The sequence below is a fragment of the Siniperca chuatsi genome, linkage group LG24, assembly GCF_020085105.1.
Source record: "Siniperca chuatsi isolate FFG_IHB_CAS linkage group LG24, ASM2008510v1, whole genome shotgun sequence".
Classification (NCBI taxonomy): Eukaryota; Metazoa; Chordata; class Actinopteri; order Centrarchiformes; family Sinipercidae; genus Siniperca; species Siniperca chuatsi.
The window spans coordinates 2,642,382-2,660,717 of NC_058065.1; the positions used below are offsets into that span (position 1 = coordinate 2,642,382).

General features: G+C 41.8%; 1 protein-coding gene across 10 annotated transcripts in view; it reads right to left on the reverse strand.

The window, feature by feature from the left end:
• The window catches only part of LOC122871863 (protein NLRC5-like), a 31,197-nt gene that overhangs the window by 3,781 nt on the left and 9,080 nt on the right, over positions 1 to 18,336 (reverse strand). For 2 of the 10 annotated variants that reach the window (XR_006376947.1, XR_006376948.1), the window contains exons 4-13: positions 18,015 to 18,336; positions 16,193 to 17,840; positions 15,446 to 15,877; positions 13,251 to 13,691; positions 11,343 to 11,801; positions 9,438 to 9,896; positions 7,545 to 8,003; positions 3,736 to 4,176; positions 1,847 to 2,295; positions 1,336 to 1,477 (exon numbers count right to left, since the gene is read on the reverse strand). The exon at positions 18,015 to 18,336 is cut by the window's right edge and continues 116 nt beyond it. Coding sequence is in view for 3 of the 10 variants with exons in the window: in XM_044187365.1 (XP_044043300.1) it covers positions 5,966 to 6,032; positions 7,545 to 8,003; positions 9,438 to 9,896; positions 11,343 to 11,801; positions 13,251 to 13,691; positions 15,446 to 15,877; positions 16,193 to 17,840; positions 18,015 to 18,336 (4,287 nt within the window). In the remaining 7 variants the exon portion in view is untranslated. Of the gene's footprint in view, positions 1 to 64; positions 323 to 486; positions 736 to 840; positions 1,096 to 1,216; positions 1,478 to 1,846; positions 2,296 to 3,735; positions 4,177 to 5,635; positions 6,033 to 7,544; positions 8,004 to 9,437; positions 9,897 to 11,342; positions 11,802 to 13,250; positions 13,692 to 15,445; positions 15,878 to 16,192; positions 17,841 to 18,014 lie in introns of those variants that run through there. The other 8 variants (XR_006376954.1, XM_044187366.1, XR_006376949.1 and 5 more) reach the window with 7 other exon arrangements.

Consider the following 18,336-nt stretch of genomic DNA (forward strand, 5'->3'; position numbering starts at 1 on the left):
ATATCCTGTGTGTTTTAGAGGACTGATCCAGGCACAGCTTTGAGAAACGGCACTAACGTCTGACCTGAGGTGAGAAACTTTGTCCAGCGTAAAGAGGAGGGACTGTATTTCCCCTGTTGGTATGGAGGTCCACAGGAGGTTCAGTTTAACTCTGTCACTGTGTTTGAGGGTGAAGAGCAGAGCAGCACAGTCCACCGAGTCCATCTCTCTGCAGGTCAGGTTGATCACATGATCGAATGACCTCAGTAAACTGGGTATAATGGGACTATCACGAGCTTTATAGACCTCTCTGATGGCAGTCAACACAAAGCTGGGACAGGGCCTGAGAACATAAAGTGTATTCACCAGGACACTTTGTTAAGTCAAAGAATCAACAAACTGTTGTAAAACATAAGCCACAACAACACGTGTGTACTGTAAATGACTAAATAGGATCAACTGAATGTCTGTTTCTGGTAAAAGGTAAAAAACAAACAAATTGATCACCTTTTAAATACAATCCTGTCCAGAAAGGGAAGCAGACGTGTGATGCTCTCCTGTAAGAAGCGGTTCTTCCTCAGGTTCACGGTGATGGTCTGAGCTGACGACTGCTGCAGCAGATAGTGAAGAAGCTCCCAGTTCAGACAGAAGGAGCTCAGCTCTCCACCAACCTTATTCAAGAAGGACCAGGTCAAGTCCTTGTCCTGGATTTCATGGAGGAGGGAGAGTAGCTGCTGGAAAGTCTCCTCACTCAGTCTGCAGATAAAAATGTATGAATATATCTTAGAAAAGTTCATTATCAATACATGTAGCATTTTCATTCATTAGTATGTGTTTATGAGGCTCAGGAAAGACTTTTACTTGATTGTTAGAGGGCCATCGTGAAGCAGCAGTGGAATCAGACCCTGAGCAGGGACGCAGAACTCAGTCAGGTCTAACCGTCTGACTGCCCAGTATCTCAGCAGGGATGCCAAACTACTGACAACCTTCAACAATACTCGGCCTGATGGTTGGGCTGTCTGAGGGGCAATAGAAAGCTCTTCAATAGCCAAAGGACAGGCCGCTCTCCCTCTTCTTACCCATCGAGACAGTAGCAAGGCCATCTTATTGGAAAGCCTGAAAATCAAAGAGAGAAAAAAGCAGTTGCGACATAAATGACGTTCACCACTAACTGGACATTCAAACTGGACAAGATGGAGTTAAAAGAACAAAAGGCAGTGATTACAGAAATACAAACCTCAGACTGTGAAGTGCTGTACATCTAAAGAGGAGGGAGGCTCCTCTGACAGACATCTTTCTGGGTGTGAGGATGAGATCCACATCAGAGCCACAGAGTCTGAGAACTCTCCCCACAGACCTGCAGGTTCTGCTGCGTAACTCTCCTGTTAACAGCAGGGTGAACCCCAGGAGCTGCAGCACAGAGGACAGCTGCTCGGCCTCCTCTCTGGACCTTACAGAGATGAGTGTACACACACTCTGGAAGAACTCTGGATCACAGCTAAAACACAATATTAGGGATGAAGAGTGAAAACAGCATAAGTAAAGAACAAGACATACTGCATTACAAACCATCTTATGTGCAATGTGTTTTTCATCAAGGAGGAAATTTAGAGAAAACTCATACAGAAGGATGAAATACTCTAATTGTAAGTGTGTCATTAGCTGTGATAATATCACACTAATAAAAAACTTTATTTATTACTAAATAAATACTGAACTGAGAAATGGCATTATCTTTATCTACATTTTGTTGGATCGTAAATTAGAATACATTTTGAAACACTGACGATAAACTGAATTTATTGACAAACCTCTTCTGAAGTAAACCACATAGTATTTCTTAATATACAGTTTTTCTATTACTTACCTGAGCTGTGAGATATAAGGCAGACACTGCAGGAAGCTCCTCACTTCACTCTCTTCACCTGAGCAGTCTGTCAGCTCCACTTGTTTCTTCTCTGATTGGAGTTTCAGCACTTCCAGGAGGATGGAGGTCTTTCTCTCTGAGAGGTCTATGAACCAGACTGCAGGAGCTGACTGGAAAACTGACTGTAATGCTGGAAGGACACTCAAGCCTGTTTTAGTCTCATAGTCCTTCACGTGGGAGTAAAGATCCAACAGGAAACCAGACTGATATTCCTTATCATCATCGTCTCATACATGTCTGTTAAAGGGAAAGTTTCATATCTGCACACTGATGATAACAGCTCCAGTATCTTCTCTCCTGTCTGCTGTTCTCTCTCTGCTGCTGCACAGAACAGATTCCCAAAGAACTTGACTTGAACTTGAACTGAGACACTAAACCAGTGACAGAAACTGGAACGAGAATTGAACATTTTGTTATGATATGATGTCAACAGCAGAAAAAGAGCCATGAATTACTGATATGGAGTTTATCTGCTAAAAGCCCACAAATACCTGCTAATGAGCATAATACAGTAAAATCCATCAAACCAAAACTCAAGTAACAATGTTTTAACAGGGTTATACGTGGATTTTGGAAAACTTTGACTAAATGAAATTCTTCACAAAATGTTGAAGGAACCAGGAAAGTCAGGCTACAAAGGTGAATCCTCGCCTCTGTATTCAAAGACTGGATGTTATACTGGAACACCACTCCTGATCCAACAGGGTGGCTGAAAGGAATACTTTACCCAAAACATTTATTCATCAATTAGCTCCAAAGCCTGAAATACTGGACCACAAGTTTTAACATCCATCATTCTGCGAAACTCTATGAAACTTAATAAAGTAGCAGTGTAACATAATTAGGATTTCCAGAGCTAAACTTCTCACTTCCTCATGACGTGTTATTTAATTTCAATGGTGCAAAAAAAAACACTGGTGTAAAATCCTCTCATTCACTCCTCTGGATTATTCACTGTTCAAACATCCTGCTCAGTCACCGCTCATTGATTGGTTCCCCTAGAATCAGGGCAGCCAATCAGTGAGCGTCCCATCCAGTTTAACATATTAATGTACACATATCTGAGGAATTTCATCAAATCATTCCCATTTATTATTTCCGTTCTATTGGGTCTGCATCTCCTACCTGTGTGTCATTTGGGGTTTGTGTGTGTGTGTGTGTGTGTTCAGCGTAGCTACGTAGGTGTGTGCGTCTGCACACGGGTCAGAACTTTTCCCAACTGACAGAGAGGTAGGCTGCGTCAACTGAAACTCACTGATAAACTTCATTTGTTTAATGCATTAGATGTGATATTAACGTTATCTAATGGTTGTATCTTGTTCTATGCCAGATCAGTTCCAGTCTGTGTGAATCCTGCCAACATCTGAGACCGCTAACCACAGCTGTTTATTAAATTACATTTGGAGAAACTGGGCTATCGTTAGAGCGCTGAGTTCGTTGCCAAGCTAGCTTAACAACCCCGCTGTATTTGAGGTCCTTCTATGTTAATTGTATCCATTTATTTTCCTTTCGGTCAGGGGAGCCAAGCAGACACACACCACCAACTGATGTTTTGTTACTTTGTATATTTTACCAGATTTTACCAGATCAACACTAAAGACCTGAGACCCAGTGCTGCCTGCTGCCTCTTCATTGAAACCGCCAAAAACACAACGCAGAACATCATAGGTATGACCCAGCTGGCATCCATGACCAATGACGTGACGTTTATGTGGACTGATCAAGTGAACACGTTACCTTCACCTTAAAACTAACAGTGAGTTGCTGTAGATGTAAGAACACAACTCCACAAATGTACACTGAAGTCATGTGAAGTACAATTTATTTACCTGAGCTGTGAGATATAAGGCAGACACTGCAGGAAGCTCCTCACTTCACTCTCTTCACCTGAGCAGTCTGTCAGCTTCACCTGTTTCTTCTCTGATTGGAGTTTCAGCACTTCCAGGAGGATGGAGGTCTTTCTCTCTGAGAGGTCTATGAACCAGACTGCAGGAGCTGACTGGAAAACTGACTGTAATGCTGGAAGGACACTCAAGCCTGTTTTAGTCTCACAGTCCTTCACGTGGGAGCACAGATCCAGCAGTAAACCACACAGATATTCCTTAACATCATCATCATCATCATCATCATCGAAATACATGTCTGTTAAAGGGAAAGTTTCATATCTGCACACTGATGATAGCAGCTCCAGTATCTTCTCTCCTGTCTGCTGTTCTCTCTCTGCTGCTGCACAGAACAGATTCCCAAAGAACTCGATTTGATCTGAGACACTAAACCAGGAAGAGAAATTTGAACGAGAATTGAACATTTTGTTATGATATGATGTCAACAGCAGAAAAAGAGCCATGAATTACTGATATGGAGTTTATCTGCTAAAAGCCCACAAATACCTGCTAATGAGCATAATACAGTAAAATCCATCAAACAAAACTCAAGTAACAATGTTTCTAACAGGGTTATACGTGGATTTTGGAAAACTTTGACTAAATGAAATTCTTCACAAAATGTTGAAGGAACCAGGAAAGTCAGGCTACAAAGGTGAATCCTCGCCTCTGTATTCAAAGACTGGATGTTATACTGGAATACCACTCCTGATCCAACAGGGTGGCTGAAAGGAATACTTTACCCAAAACATTTATTCATCAATTAGCTCCAAAGCCTGAAATACTGGACCACAAGTTTTAACATCCATCATTCTGCGAAACTCTATGAAACTTAATAAAGTAGCAGTGTAACATAATTAGGATTTCCAGAGCTAAACTTCTCACTTCCTCATGACGTGTTATTTAATTTCAATGGTGCTAAAAAAACACTTGTGTAAAATCCTCTCATTCACTCCTCTGGATTATTCACTGTTCAAACATCCTGCTCAGTCACCGCTCATTGATTGGTTCCCCTAGAATCAGGGCAGCCAATCAGTGAGCGTCCCATCCAGTGTAACATATTAATGTACACATATCTGAGGAATTTCATCAAATCATTCCCATTTATTATTTCCGTTCTATTGGGTCTGCATCTCCTACCTGTGTGTCATTTGGGGTTTGTGTGTGTGTGTGTGTGTGTGTTCAGCGTAGCTACGTAGGTGTGTGCGTCTGCACACGGGTCAGAACTTTTCCCAACTGACAGAGAGGTAGGCTGCGTCAACTGAAACTCACTGATATACTTAATTTGTTTAATGCATTAGATGTGATATTAACGTGATCTAATGGTTGTATCTTGTTCTATGCCAGATCAGTTCCAGTCTGTGTGAATCCTGCCAACATCTGAGACCGCTAACCACAGCTGCTAATTAAATTACATTTGGAGAAACTGGGCTATCGTTAGAGCGCTGAGTTCGTTGCCAAGCTAGCTTAACAACCCCGCTGTATTTCAGGTCCTTCTATGTTAACTGTATCCATTTATTTTCCTTTCTGTCAGGGGAGCCAAGCAGACACACACCACCAACTGATGTTTTGTTACTTTGTATATTTTACCAGATTTTACCAGATCAACACTAAAGACCTGAGACCCAGTGCTGCCTGCTGCCTCTTCATTGAAACCGCCAAAAACACAACGCAGAACATCATAGGTATGACCCAGCTGGCATCCATGACCAATGACGTGACGTTTATGTGGACTGATCAAGTGAACACGTTACCTTCACCTTAAAACTAACAGTGAGTTGCTGTAGATGTAAGAACACAACTCCACAAATGTACACTGAAGTCATGTGAAGTACAATTTATTTACCTGAGCTGTGAGATATAAGGCAGACACTGCAGGAAGCTCCTCACTTCACTCTCTTCACCTGAGCAGTCTGTCAGCTTCACCTGTTTCTTCTCTGATTGGAGTTTCAGCACTTCCAGGAGGATGGAGGTCTTTCTCTCTGAGAGGTTTATGGACCAGACTGCAGGAGCTGACTGGAAAACTGACTGTAATGCTGGAAGGACACTCAAGCCTGTTTTAGTCTCACAGTCCTTCACGTGGGAGCACAGATCCAGCAGTAAACCACACAGATATTCCTTAACATCATCATCATCATCATCATCATCGAAATACATGTCTGTTAAAGGGAAAGTTTTATATCTGCACACTGATGATAACAGCTCCAGTATCTTCTCTCCTGTCTGCTGTTCTCTCTCTGCTGCTGCACAGAACAGATTCCCAAAGAACTTGACTTGATTTGATCTGAGACACTAAACCAGGAAGAGAAATTTGAACGAGAATTGAACATTTTGTTATGATATGATGTCAACAGCAGAAAAAGAGCCATGAATTACTGATATGGAGTTTATCTGCTAAAAGCCCACAAATACCTGCTAATGAGCATAATACAGTAAAATCCATCAAACAAAAACTCAAGTAACAATGTTTCTAACAGGGTTATACGTGGATTTTGGAAAACTTTGACTAAATGAAATTCTTCACAAAATGTTGAAGGAACCAGGAAAGTCAGGCTACAAAGGTGAATCCTCGCCTCTGTATTCAAAGACTGGATGTTATACTGGAATACCACTCCTGATCCAACAGGGTGGCTGAAAGGAATACTTTACCCAAAACATTTATTCATCAATTAGCTCCAAAGCCTGAAATACTGGACCACAAGTTTTAACATCCATCATTCTGCGAAACTCTATGAAACTTAATAAAGTAGCAGTGTAACATAATTAGGATTTCCAGAGCTAAACTTCTCACTTCCTCATGACGTGTTATTTAATTTCAATGGTGCTAAAAAAACACTTGTGTAAAATCCTCTCATTCACTCCTCTGGATTATTCACTGTTCAAACATCCTGCTCAGTCACCGCTCGCTCATTGATTGGTTCCCCTAGAATCAGGGCAGCCAATCAGTGAGCGTCCCATCCAGTGTAACATATTAATGTACACATATCTGAGGAATTTCATCAAATCATTCCCATTTATTATTTCCGTTCTATTGGGTCTGCATCTCCTACCTGTGTGTCATTTGGGGTTTGTGTGTGTGTGTGTGTGTGTGTTCAGCGTAGCTACGTAGGTGTGTGCGTCTGCACACGGGTCAGAACTTTTCCCAACTGACAGAGAGGTAGGCTGCGCCAACTGAAACTCACTGATATACTTCATTTGTTTAATGCATTAGATGTGATATTAACGTGATCTAATGGTTGTATCTTGTTCTATGCCAGATCAGTTCCAGTCTGTGTGAATCCTGCCAACATCTGAGACCGCTAACCACAGCTGCTAATTAAATTACATTTGGAGAAACTGGGCTATCGTTAGAGCGCTGAGTTCGTTGCCATGCTGGCTTAACAACCCCGCTGTATTTCAGGTCCTTCTATGTTAACTGTATCCATTTATTTTCCTTTCTGTCAGGGAGCCAAGCAGACACACACCACCAACTGATGTTTTGTTACTTTGTATATTTTACCAGATTTTACCAGATCAACACTAAAGACCTGAGACCCAGTGCTGCCTGCTGCCTCTTCATTGAAACCGCCAAAAACACAACGCAGAACATCATAGGCATGACCCAGCTGGCATCCATGACCAATGACGTGACGTTTATGTGGACTGATCAAGTGAACACGTTACCTTCACCTTAAAACTAACAGTGAGTTGCTGTAGATGTAAGAACACAACTCCACAAATGTACACTGAAGTCATGTGAAGTACAATTTATTTACCTGAGCTGTGAGATATAAGGCAGACACTGCAGGAAGCTCCTCACTTCACTCTCTTCACCTGAGCAGCCTGTCAGCTTCACCTGTTTCTTCTCTGATTGGAGTTTCAGCACTTCCAGGAGGATGGAGGTCTTTCTCTCTGAGAGGTTTATGGACCAGACTGCAGGAGCTGACTGGAAAACTGACAGTAATGCTGGAAGGACACTCAAGCCTGTTTTAGTCTCATAGTCCTTCACGTGGGAGCACAGATCCAGCAGTAAACCACACAGATATTCCTTATCATCATCATCATCATCATCGAAATACATGTCTGTTAAAGGGAAAGATTTATATCTGCACACTGATGATAACAGCTCCAGTATCTTCTCTCCTGTCTGCTGTTCTCTCTCTGCTGCTGCACAGAACAGATTCCCAAAGATCTTGACTTGATCTTCATCTGAGACACTAAACCAGGAAGAGAAATTTGAACGAGAATTGAACATTTTGTTATGATATGATGTCAACAGCAGAAAAAGAGCCATGAATTACTGATATGGAGTTTATCTGCTAAAAGCCCACAAATACCTGCTAATGAGCATAATACAGTAAAATCCATCAAACCAAAACTCAATGTTTTTAACAGGGTTATACGTGGATTTTGGAAAACTTTGACTAAATGAAATTCTTCACAAAATGTTGAAGGAACCAGGAAAGTCAGGCTACAAAGGTGAATCCTCGCCTCTGTATTCAAAGACTGGATGTTATACTGGAACACCACTCCTGATCCAACAGGGTGGCTGAAAGGAATACTTTACCCAAAACATTTATTCATCAGTTAGCTCCAAAGCCTGAAATACTGGACCACAAGTTTTAACATCCATCATTCTGCGAAACTCTATGAAACTTAATAAAGTAGCAGTGTAACATAATTAGGATTTCCAGAGCTAAACTTATCACTTCCTCATGACGTGTTATTTAATTTCAATGGTGCAAAAAAAAACACTGGTGTAAAATCCTCTCATTCACTCCTCTGGATTATTCACTGTTCAAACATCCTGCTCAGTCACCGCTCATTGATTGGTTCCCCTAGAATCAGGGCAGCCAATCAGTGAGCGTCCCATCCAGTTTAACATATTAATGTACACATATCTGAGGAATTTCATCAAATCATTCCCATTTATTATTTCCGTTCTATTGGGTCTGCATCTCCTACCTGTGTGTCATTTGGGGTTTGTGTGTGTGTGTGTGTGTGTTCAGCGTAGCTACGTAGGTGTGTGCGTCTGCACACGGGTCAGAACTTTTCCCAACTGACAGAGAGGTAGGCTGCGTCAACTGAAACTCACTGATAAACTTCATTTGTTTAATGCATTAGATGTGATATTAACGTGATCTAATGGTTGTATCTTGTTCTATGCCAGATCAGTTCCAGTCTGTGTAAATCCTGCCAACATCTGAGACCGCTAACCACAGCTGCTAATTAAATTACATTTGGAGAAATTGGGCTATCGTTAGAGCGCTGAGTTCGTTGCCATGCTGGCTTAACAACCCCGCTGTATTTGAGGTCCTTCTATGTTAACTGTATCCATTTATTTTCCTTTCGGTCAGGGGAGCCAAGCAGACACACAACACCAACTGATGTTTTGTTACTTTGTATATTTTACCAGATTTTACCAGATCAACACTAAAGACCTGAGACCCAGTGCTGCCTGCTGCCTCTTCATTGAAACCGCCAAAAACACAACGCAGAACATCATAGGCATGACCCAGCTGGCATCCATGACCAATGACGTGACGTTTATGTGGACTGATCAACTGAACACGTTACCTTCACCTTAAAACTAACAGTGAGTTGCTGTAGATGTAAGAACACAACTCCACAAATGTACACTGAAGTCATGTGAAGTACAATTCATTTACCTGAGCTGTGAGATATAAGGCAGACACTGCAGGAAGCTCCTCACTTCACTCTCTTCACCTGAGCAGCCTGTCAGCTCCACCTGTTTCTTCTCTGATTGGAGTTTCAGCACTTCCAGGAGGATGGAGGTCTTTCTCTCTGAGAGGTTTATGGACCAGACTGCAGGAGCTGACTGGAAAACTGACTGTAATGCTGGAAGGACACTCAAGCCTGTTTTAGTCTCACAGTCCTTCACGTGGGAGCACAGATCCAGCAGGAAATCACACAGATATTCCTTATCATCATCATCATCATCATCATCATCGAAATACATGTCTGTTAAAGGGAAAGATTTATATCTGCACACTGATGATAGCAGCTCCAGTATCTTCTCTCCTGTCTGCTGTTCTCTCTCTGCTGCTGCACAGAACAGATTCCCAAAGAACTCGATTTGATCTGAGACACTAAACCAGGAAGAGAACCTGGAACGAGAATTGAACATTTTGTTATGATATGATGTCAACAGCAGAAAAAGAGCCATGAATTACTGATATGGAGTTTATCTGCTAAAAGCCCACAAATACCTGCTAATGAGCATAATACAGTAAAATCCATCAAACAAAACTCAAGTAACAATGTTTTTAACAGGGTTATACGTGGATTTTGGAAAACTTTGACTAAATGAAATTCTTCACAAAATGTTGAAGGAACCAGGAAAGTCAGGCTACAAAGGTGAATCCTCGCCTCTGTATTCAAAGACTGGATGTTATACTGGAACACCACTCCTGATCCAACAGGGTGGCTGAAAGGAATACTTTACCCAAAACATTTATTCATCAATTAGCTCCAAAGCCTGAAATACTGGACCACAAGTTTTAACATCCATCATTCTGCGAAACTCTATGAAACTTAATAAAGTAGCAGTGTAACATAATAATTAGGATTTCCAGAGCTAAACTTCTCACTTCCTCATGACGTGTTATTTAATTTCAATGGTGCTAAAAAAACACTTGTGTAAAATCCTCTCATTCACTCCTCTGGATTATTCACTGTTCAAACATCCTGCTCCGTCACCGCTCATTGATTGGTTCCCTAGAATCAGGGCAGCCAATCAGTGAGCGTCCCCATCCAGTGTAACATATTAATGTACACATATCTGAGGAATTTCATCAAATCATTCCCATTTATTATTTCCGTTCTATTGGGTCTGCATCTCCTACCTGTGTGTCATTTGGGGTTTGTGTGTGTGTGTGTGTGTGTGTTCAGCGTAGCTACGTAGGTGTGTGCGTCTGCACACGGGTCAGAACTTTTCCCAACTGACAGAGAGGTAGGCTGCGTCAACTGAAACTCACTGATATACTTCATTTGTTTAATGCATTAGATGTGATATTAACGTGATCTAATGGTTGTATCTTGTTCTATGCCAGATCAGTTCCAGTCTGTGTGAATCCTGCCAACATCTGAGACCGCTAACCACAGCTGTTTATTAAATTACATTTGGAGAAACTGGGCTATCGTTAGAGCGCTGAGTTCGTTGCCAAGCTAGCTTAACAACCCCGCTGTATTTGAGGTCCTTCTATGTTAATTGTATCCATTTATTTTCCTTTCGGTCAGGGGAGCCAAGCAGACACACACACCACCAACTGATGTTTTGTTACTTTGTATATTTTACCAGATTTTACCAGATCAACACTAAAGACCTGAGACCCAGTGCTGCCTGCTGCCTCTTCATTGAAACCGCCAAAAACACAACGCAGAACATCATAGGCATGACCCAGCTGGCATCCATGACCAATGACGTGACGTTTATGTGGACTGATCAAGTGAACACGTTACCTTCACCTTAAAACTAACAGTGAGTTGCTGTAGATGTAAGAACACAACTCCACAAATGTACACTGAAGTCATGTGAAGTACAATTCATTTACCTGAGCTGTGAGATATAAGGCAGACACTGCAGGAAGCTCCTCACTTCACTCTCTTCACCTGAGCAGCCTGTCAGCTCCACCTGTTTCTTCTTTGATTGGAGTTTCAGCACTTCCAGGAGGATGGAGGTCTTTCTCTCTGAGAGGTCTATGAACCAGACTGCAGGAGCTGACTGGAAAACTGACTGTAATGCTGGAAGGACACTCAAGCCTGTTTTAGTCTCACAGTCCTTCACGTGGGAGCACAGATCCAGCAGTAAACCACACAGATATTCCTTAACATCATCATCATCATCATCATCATCGAAATACATGTCTGTTAAAGGGAAAGTTTCATATCTGCACACTGATGATAGCAGCTCCAGTATCTTCTCTCCTGTCTGCTGTTCTCTCTCTGCTGCTGCACAGAACAGATTCCCAAAGAACTTGACTTGAACTGAGACACTAAACCGGTGAGAGAAACTGGAACGAGAATTGAACATTTTGTTATGATATGATGTCAACAGCAGAAAAAGAGCCATGAATTACTGATATGGAGTTTATCTGCTAAAAGCCCACAAATACCTGCTAATGAGCATAATACAGTAAAATCCATCAAACAAAACTCAAGTAACAATGTTTTTAACAGGGTTATACGTGGATTTTGGAAAACTTTGACTAAATGAAATTCTTCACAAAATGTTGAAGGAACCAGGAAAGTCAGGCTACAAAGGTGAATCCTCGCCTCTGTATTCAAAGACTGGATGTTATACTGGAACACCACTCCTGATCCAACAGGGTGGCTGAAAGGAATACTTTACCCAAAACATTTATTCATCAGTTAGCTCCAAAGCCTGAAATACTGGACCACAAGTTTTAACATCCATCATTCTGTGAAACTCTATGAAACTTAATAAAGTAGCAGTGTAACATAATTAGGATTTCCAGAGCTAAACTTCTCACTTCCTCATGACGTGTTATTTAATTTCAATGGTGCTAAAAAAACACTTGTGTAAAATCCTCTCATTCACTCCTCTGGATTATTCACTGTTCAAACATCCTGCTCAGTCACCGCTCATTGATTGGCTCTCCTAGAATCAGGGCAGCCAATCAATGAGCGTCCCATCCAGTGTAACAGATTAATGTACACATATCTGAGGAACTTCATCAAATCATTCCCATTTATTATTTTTATTCTATTGGTTCTGCATCTCCTACCTGTGTGTCATTTGGGGTTTGTGTGTGTGTGTGTGTGTGTGTGTGTGTGTTCAGCGTAGCTACGTAGGTGTGTGCGTCTGCACACGGGTCAGAACTTTTCCCAACTGACAGAGAGGTAGGCTGCGTCAATTGAAACTCACTGATAAACTTAATTTGTTTAATGCATTAGATGTGATATTAACGTGATCTAATGGTTGTATCTTGTTCTATGCCAGATCAGTTCCAGTCTGTGTGAATCCTGCCAACATCTGAGACCGCTAACCACAGCTGTTTATTAAATTACATTTGGAGAAATTGGGCTATCGTTAGAGCGCTGAGTTCGTTGCCAAGCTGGCTTAACAACCCCGCTGTATTTGAGGTCCTAATATGTTAATTGTATCCATTTATTTTCCTTTCTGTCAGGGGAGCCAAGCAGACACACACCACCAACTGATGTTTTGTTACTTTGTATATTTTACCAGATTTTACCAGATCAACACTAAAGACCTGAGACCCAGTGCTGCCTGCTGCCTCTTCATTGAAACCGCCAAGAACACAACGCAGAACATCATAGGCATGACCCAGCTGGCATCCATGACCAATGACGTGACGTTTATGTGGACTGATCAACTCAACACGTTACCTTCACCTTAAAACTAACAGTGAGTTGCTGTAGATGGAAGAACACAACTCCACAAATGTACACTGAAGTCATGTGAAGTACAATTTATTTACCTGAGCTGTGAGATATAAGGCAGACACTGCAGGAAGCTCCTCACTTCACTCTCTTCACCTGAGCAGTCTGTCAGCTCCACTTGTTTCTTCTCTGATTGGAGTTTCAGCACTTCCAGGAGGATGGAGGTCTTTCTCTCTGAGAGGTCTATGAACCAGACTGCAGGAGCTGACTGGAAAACTGACTGTAATGCTGGAAGGACACTCAAGCCTGTTTTAGTCTCATAGTCCTTCACGTGGGAGTACAGATCCAGCAGTAAACCACACTGATATTCCTTATCATCATCATCATCATCATCGAAATACATGTCTGTTAAAGGGAAAGTTTCATATCTGCACACTGATGATAACAGCTCCAGTATCTTCTCTCCTGTCTGCTGTTCTCTCTCTGCTGCTGCACAGAACAGATTCCCAAAGAACTCGACTTGATCTTCATCTGAGACACTAAACCAGGAAGAGAAATTTGAACGAGAATTGAACATTTTGTTATGATATGATGTCAACAGCAGAAAAAGAGCCATGAATTACTGATGTGGAGTTTATCTGCTAAAAGCCCACAAATACCTGCTAATGAGCATAATACAGTAAAATCCATCAAACCAAAACTCAATGTTTTTAACAGGGTTATACGTGGATTTTGGGAAACTTTGACTAAATGAAATTCTTCACAAAATGTTGAAGGAACCAGGAAAGTCAGGCTACAAAGATGAATCCTCGCCTCTGTACTCAAAGACTGGATGTTATACTGGAACACCACTCCTGATCCAACAGGGTGGCTGAAAGGAATACTTTACCCAAAACATTTATTCATCAATTAGCTCCAAAGCCTGAAATACTGGACCACAAGTTTTAACATCCATCATTCTGTGAAACTCTATGAAACTTAATAAAGTAGCAGTGTAACATAATTAGGATTTCCAGAGCTAAACTTCTCACTTCCTCATGACGTGTTATTTAATTTCAATGGTGCTAAAAAACACTTGTGTAAAATCCTCTCATTCACTCCTCTGGATTATTCACTGTTCAAACATCCTGCTCCGTCACCGCTCATTGATTGGCTCTCCTAGAATCAGGGCAGCCAATCAATGAGCGTCCCAGCCAGTGTAACAGATTAATGTACACATATCTGAGGAATTTCATCAAATCATTCCCATTTATTATTTTCGTTCTATTGGTTCTGCATCTCCTACCTGTGTGTCATTTGGGGTTTGTTTGTGTGTGTGTGTGTGTGTGTGTGTTCAGCGTAGCTACGTAGGTGTGTGCGTCTGCACACGGGTCAGAACTTTTCCCAACTGACAGAGAGGTAGGCTGCGTCAATTGAAACTCACTGATAAACTTAATTTGTTTAATGCATTAGATGTGATATTAACGTGATCTAATGGTTGTATCTTGTTCTATGCCAGATCAGTTCCAGTCTGTGTGAATCCTGCCAACATCTGAGACCGCTAACCACAGCTGCTAATTAACTTACATTTGGAGAAATTGGGCTATCGTTAGAGCGCTGAGTTCGTTGCCAAGCTAGCTTAACAACCCCGCTGTATTTGAGGTCCTTCTATGTTAATTGTATCCATTTATTTTCCTTTCTGTCAGGGGAGCCAAGCAGACACACACCACCAACTGATGTTTTTGTTACTTTGTATATTTTACCAGATTTTACCAGATCAACACTAAAGACCTGAGACCCAGTGCTGCCTGCTGCCTCTTAAAAGCTGGAAAACAGTGATAAAGAACATCACTGGTCCTGAAGAAGAACTGGACTCTTCATCATAAACACAATGGTGACGGTCTGTGTTGCTCACATTGCTGGAGCTTGTTGGATCACATCATTAGAGCTGAGTCTCGGTTTACTTTTTACTGAGTCCGTAGATGACTGATGAAAATTGCCTCAAAGTAACAAACTCGGTGCTCGATGGAGTAAACACGTATCGGCTCACGGGAGATGAGCAGGACTCTGTGGGAGCGTTGCTGGAGGTGTTTGATCTGCACAGAACTCTGGGTAATTTAGCAAGAAATACATCGGGGTGCGAGGAATAAAACAGCACGTCATCTGTAAAACTATACAATGTGACGTGACGTTTATGTGGACTGATCAACTCAACACGTTACCTTCACCTTAAAACTAACAGTGAGTTGCTGTAGATGGAAGAACACAACTCCACAAATGTACACTGAAGTCATGTGAAGTACAATTTATTTACCTGAGCTGTGAGATATAAGGCAGACACTGCAGGAAGCTCCTCGCTTCACTCTCTTCACCTGAGCAGTCTGTCAGCTTCACCTGTTTCTTCTCTGATTGGAGTTTCAGCACTTCCAGGAGGATGGAGGTCTTTCTCTCTGAGAGGTTTATGGACCAGACTGCAGGAGCTGACTGGAAAACTGACTGGAAGTAATGTAATGCTGGAAGGACACTCAAGCCTGTTGTAGTCTCATAGTCCTTCACGTGGGAGTACAGATCCAGCAGGAAATCACACCATTTCTCTTTAAGAGGGAAAGTTTCATATCTGCACACTGATGATAACAGCTCCAGTATCTTCTCTCCTGTCTGCTGTTCTCTCTCTGCTGCTGCACAGAACAGATTCCCAAAGAACTCGACTTGATCTTCAACTGAGACACTAAACAGGTGAGAGCAACTGGAACGAGAATTGAACACTTTGTTATGATATGATGTCAACAGCAGAAAAAGAGCCATATTATTAAAAAAGGATGTTTAGGTAAAAGAAGCTACAGCAGAAGTAGCAAACTTTATTTTCTCTGAATATTTTCCATCCATCTTTTACACCCACTTATCCTGTTCAGGGTCATGGGGGTCAAACTATTTTGTCATCCTCATTACTTCTTGGATTAATTAATAGAAATTAGTGGTTACACATGGCATAACGCCAAAATACTACTTGATTAGATATGTTGTACCCTAAACAGTTATTTGACACTTAAAACACACATACCAGTGGACATTTTGAAGGCATCCAACTAGTCGTCTAATTCCTTGCCCTGACACCATGACGCCCTCAAGGTTCAGCCATATTTTCCTCTCCTTTGACTGAGTGACCACATAGGCCACAGCACAGCAAAGGTAAGGATCGAGACTCTCTTCACTGAGATCAAGACGGTAGTCCAGTTTCTCCAGAAAGTAGATGCATGCTTCAGGACACTGGGACTCATACAAGCACTGGCATAAGAACAGTATGTCCACACCAAGCCCACTGTCCTCTGTATCAGCATCATCTGTCTTACACAGACCAGGGGAAAAGGTGGTTATCAGTTCCTTGAAGTACCAGTTAGATGTATTCTTGAGCTGCTGAGCTGGAATCAGATGCTCCATCCAACTAGGGCTCTTCTCAGTCAACAATCTACACATGAAGGGGATCAGATGTTTCATGTGTTTGTGCTGCTCAGTGAGGCTCTGCTGAAACACAGCCTTGATTTTATCTGGATCCTTCAAGAGCCACAGTGCTGCAAAAAACTCCTGCATTGTGTAGTGGAGAAATGCATACGTGGTTATTGTCTCAGTGTGGGCGACTTTGAGAACAAGTGTCTTCAGGAAGGAAAGGACACAGCTGTCTTCATATTGCAGTTTTGTCAAGTTCACAGTTTTTCTTTCAGTTGCATGAAAAGCAACTTCAGCCAAAGACAGCATTTCCTTACTCTTGTTGTTGATGAAGGAATTTAGATGTTTGGTTTTGGTTTTGTTGCTGTTTGTTTGAAGGCAAAAACGAGCAATATTGATGTAGATTTCAGTTACAGTGCACGGCTGCGGAGAGTCTTCTGACGTCTCAGATGAAAAGCAGGCAGCCACCATCAGTGCGTACATTGGGACGTGGCAAAGAGTTAACAACTCCAAGTTGCACAAAACCTTCTCCTGTTCTTCGTCTAGCATTGCAGATAAGTATGTTTTTATGGTCTGCTCACTAAAGCCTTTCACTTCCACTCTGAGAAAGTCGCCAGAAAAGAAGTCTTCTTCATCATCCGGTCTGCAAGTCACGATGACCTTGGCATTAGGTAGTAGGTCCTTCTCTACAAGTCTCCGCACCACTGAAGAAGAGAGATCTGTGAGTCCATCAAAAATGACTGTAACATTGTCAGAGTTCTTCTTTATGTCCTCTAAGACCTCTTGTTTGCCTTCATCTGGTTCACTGAACACACTGAAAAGAAGATCCTCCAAGCTCACGGCCTTGGTGATGTCCTCTGTTGCTCTCATGTCAAAGTAGAACATGTAATCGAGCTCCTTGTTGTCTCTTTCTGCCCAGAGTTTCAACATTTCATGAGCGAGTGCTGTCTTTCCAATTCCAGGCTGACCAACCAAGAGTATGCTTTTATCTGTTTTCAGCAGGTCACTGGGGGAAGTTTCTGCTCTGCCCTCAGGGATGTATGTCCTCAGCTTTTTAGGGCGACTCATCTTGCTTTTCTTGCTCTTAAATTTCTTTATTTTAGATGTAGAAACACTTCCTTGTGTGTCTAATACAAGTGCAGTGTACGACAGATCAGGCTTGTTGTTTCCTTCAAACAGATTTTTGTTTGCCATCCAAAACTCATTTGACATTTTTTGTGTTTTTGACTTCAACTTTGCCTGATATCTGTGGCACGGCATTGGGCCTAAAATAAAAACAACAGCGAGTAAATAAATATACCCTGAATTAACTGCTGTGCCCTTACACTAAATGATATACAAGTTGTTAAACAGACACATTAAAGTGCATCGTATAAAATCATCACATCAAAGATAAATAAGTGTGACACACCATCAGTCAGAATTCTGCATCAAAATACCTTGTAAGTAGTTTATCTCCATGTGTGTGTCTTCCTTGAAAGGATAGCAGCTGATCCAGTGGTGCAGGTCAAACTTCTCGGTCTCCGTAGACGCTACACTCTTTTTCTCAGGGAGAAGAGATGTCCTCCCTAAGGTCCTCTTCCTCGTTATGTCAATAATCCTGAGGAACTCGTAGCAGGCTGCTTCCCCCTTTTTTACGACTGAGTCCACAACAGTTCTGTTTTTTTCGTAGTCATTTCTCTCGGCCTGTATATTGCTGACCTCTTCATCACTGAAAACTTTCTGCTGATGCAAGTTCTCCACAATCACTGAGAGACTCTT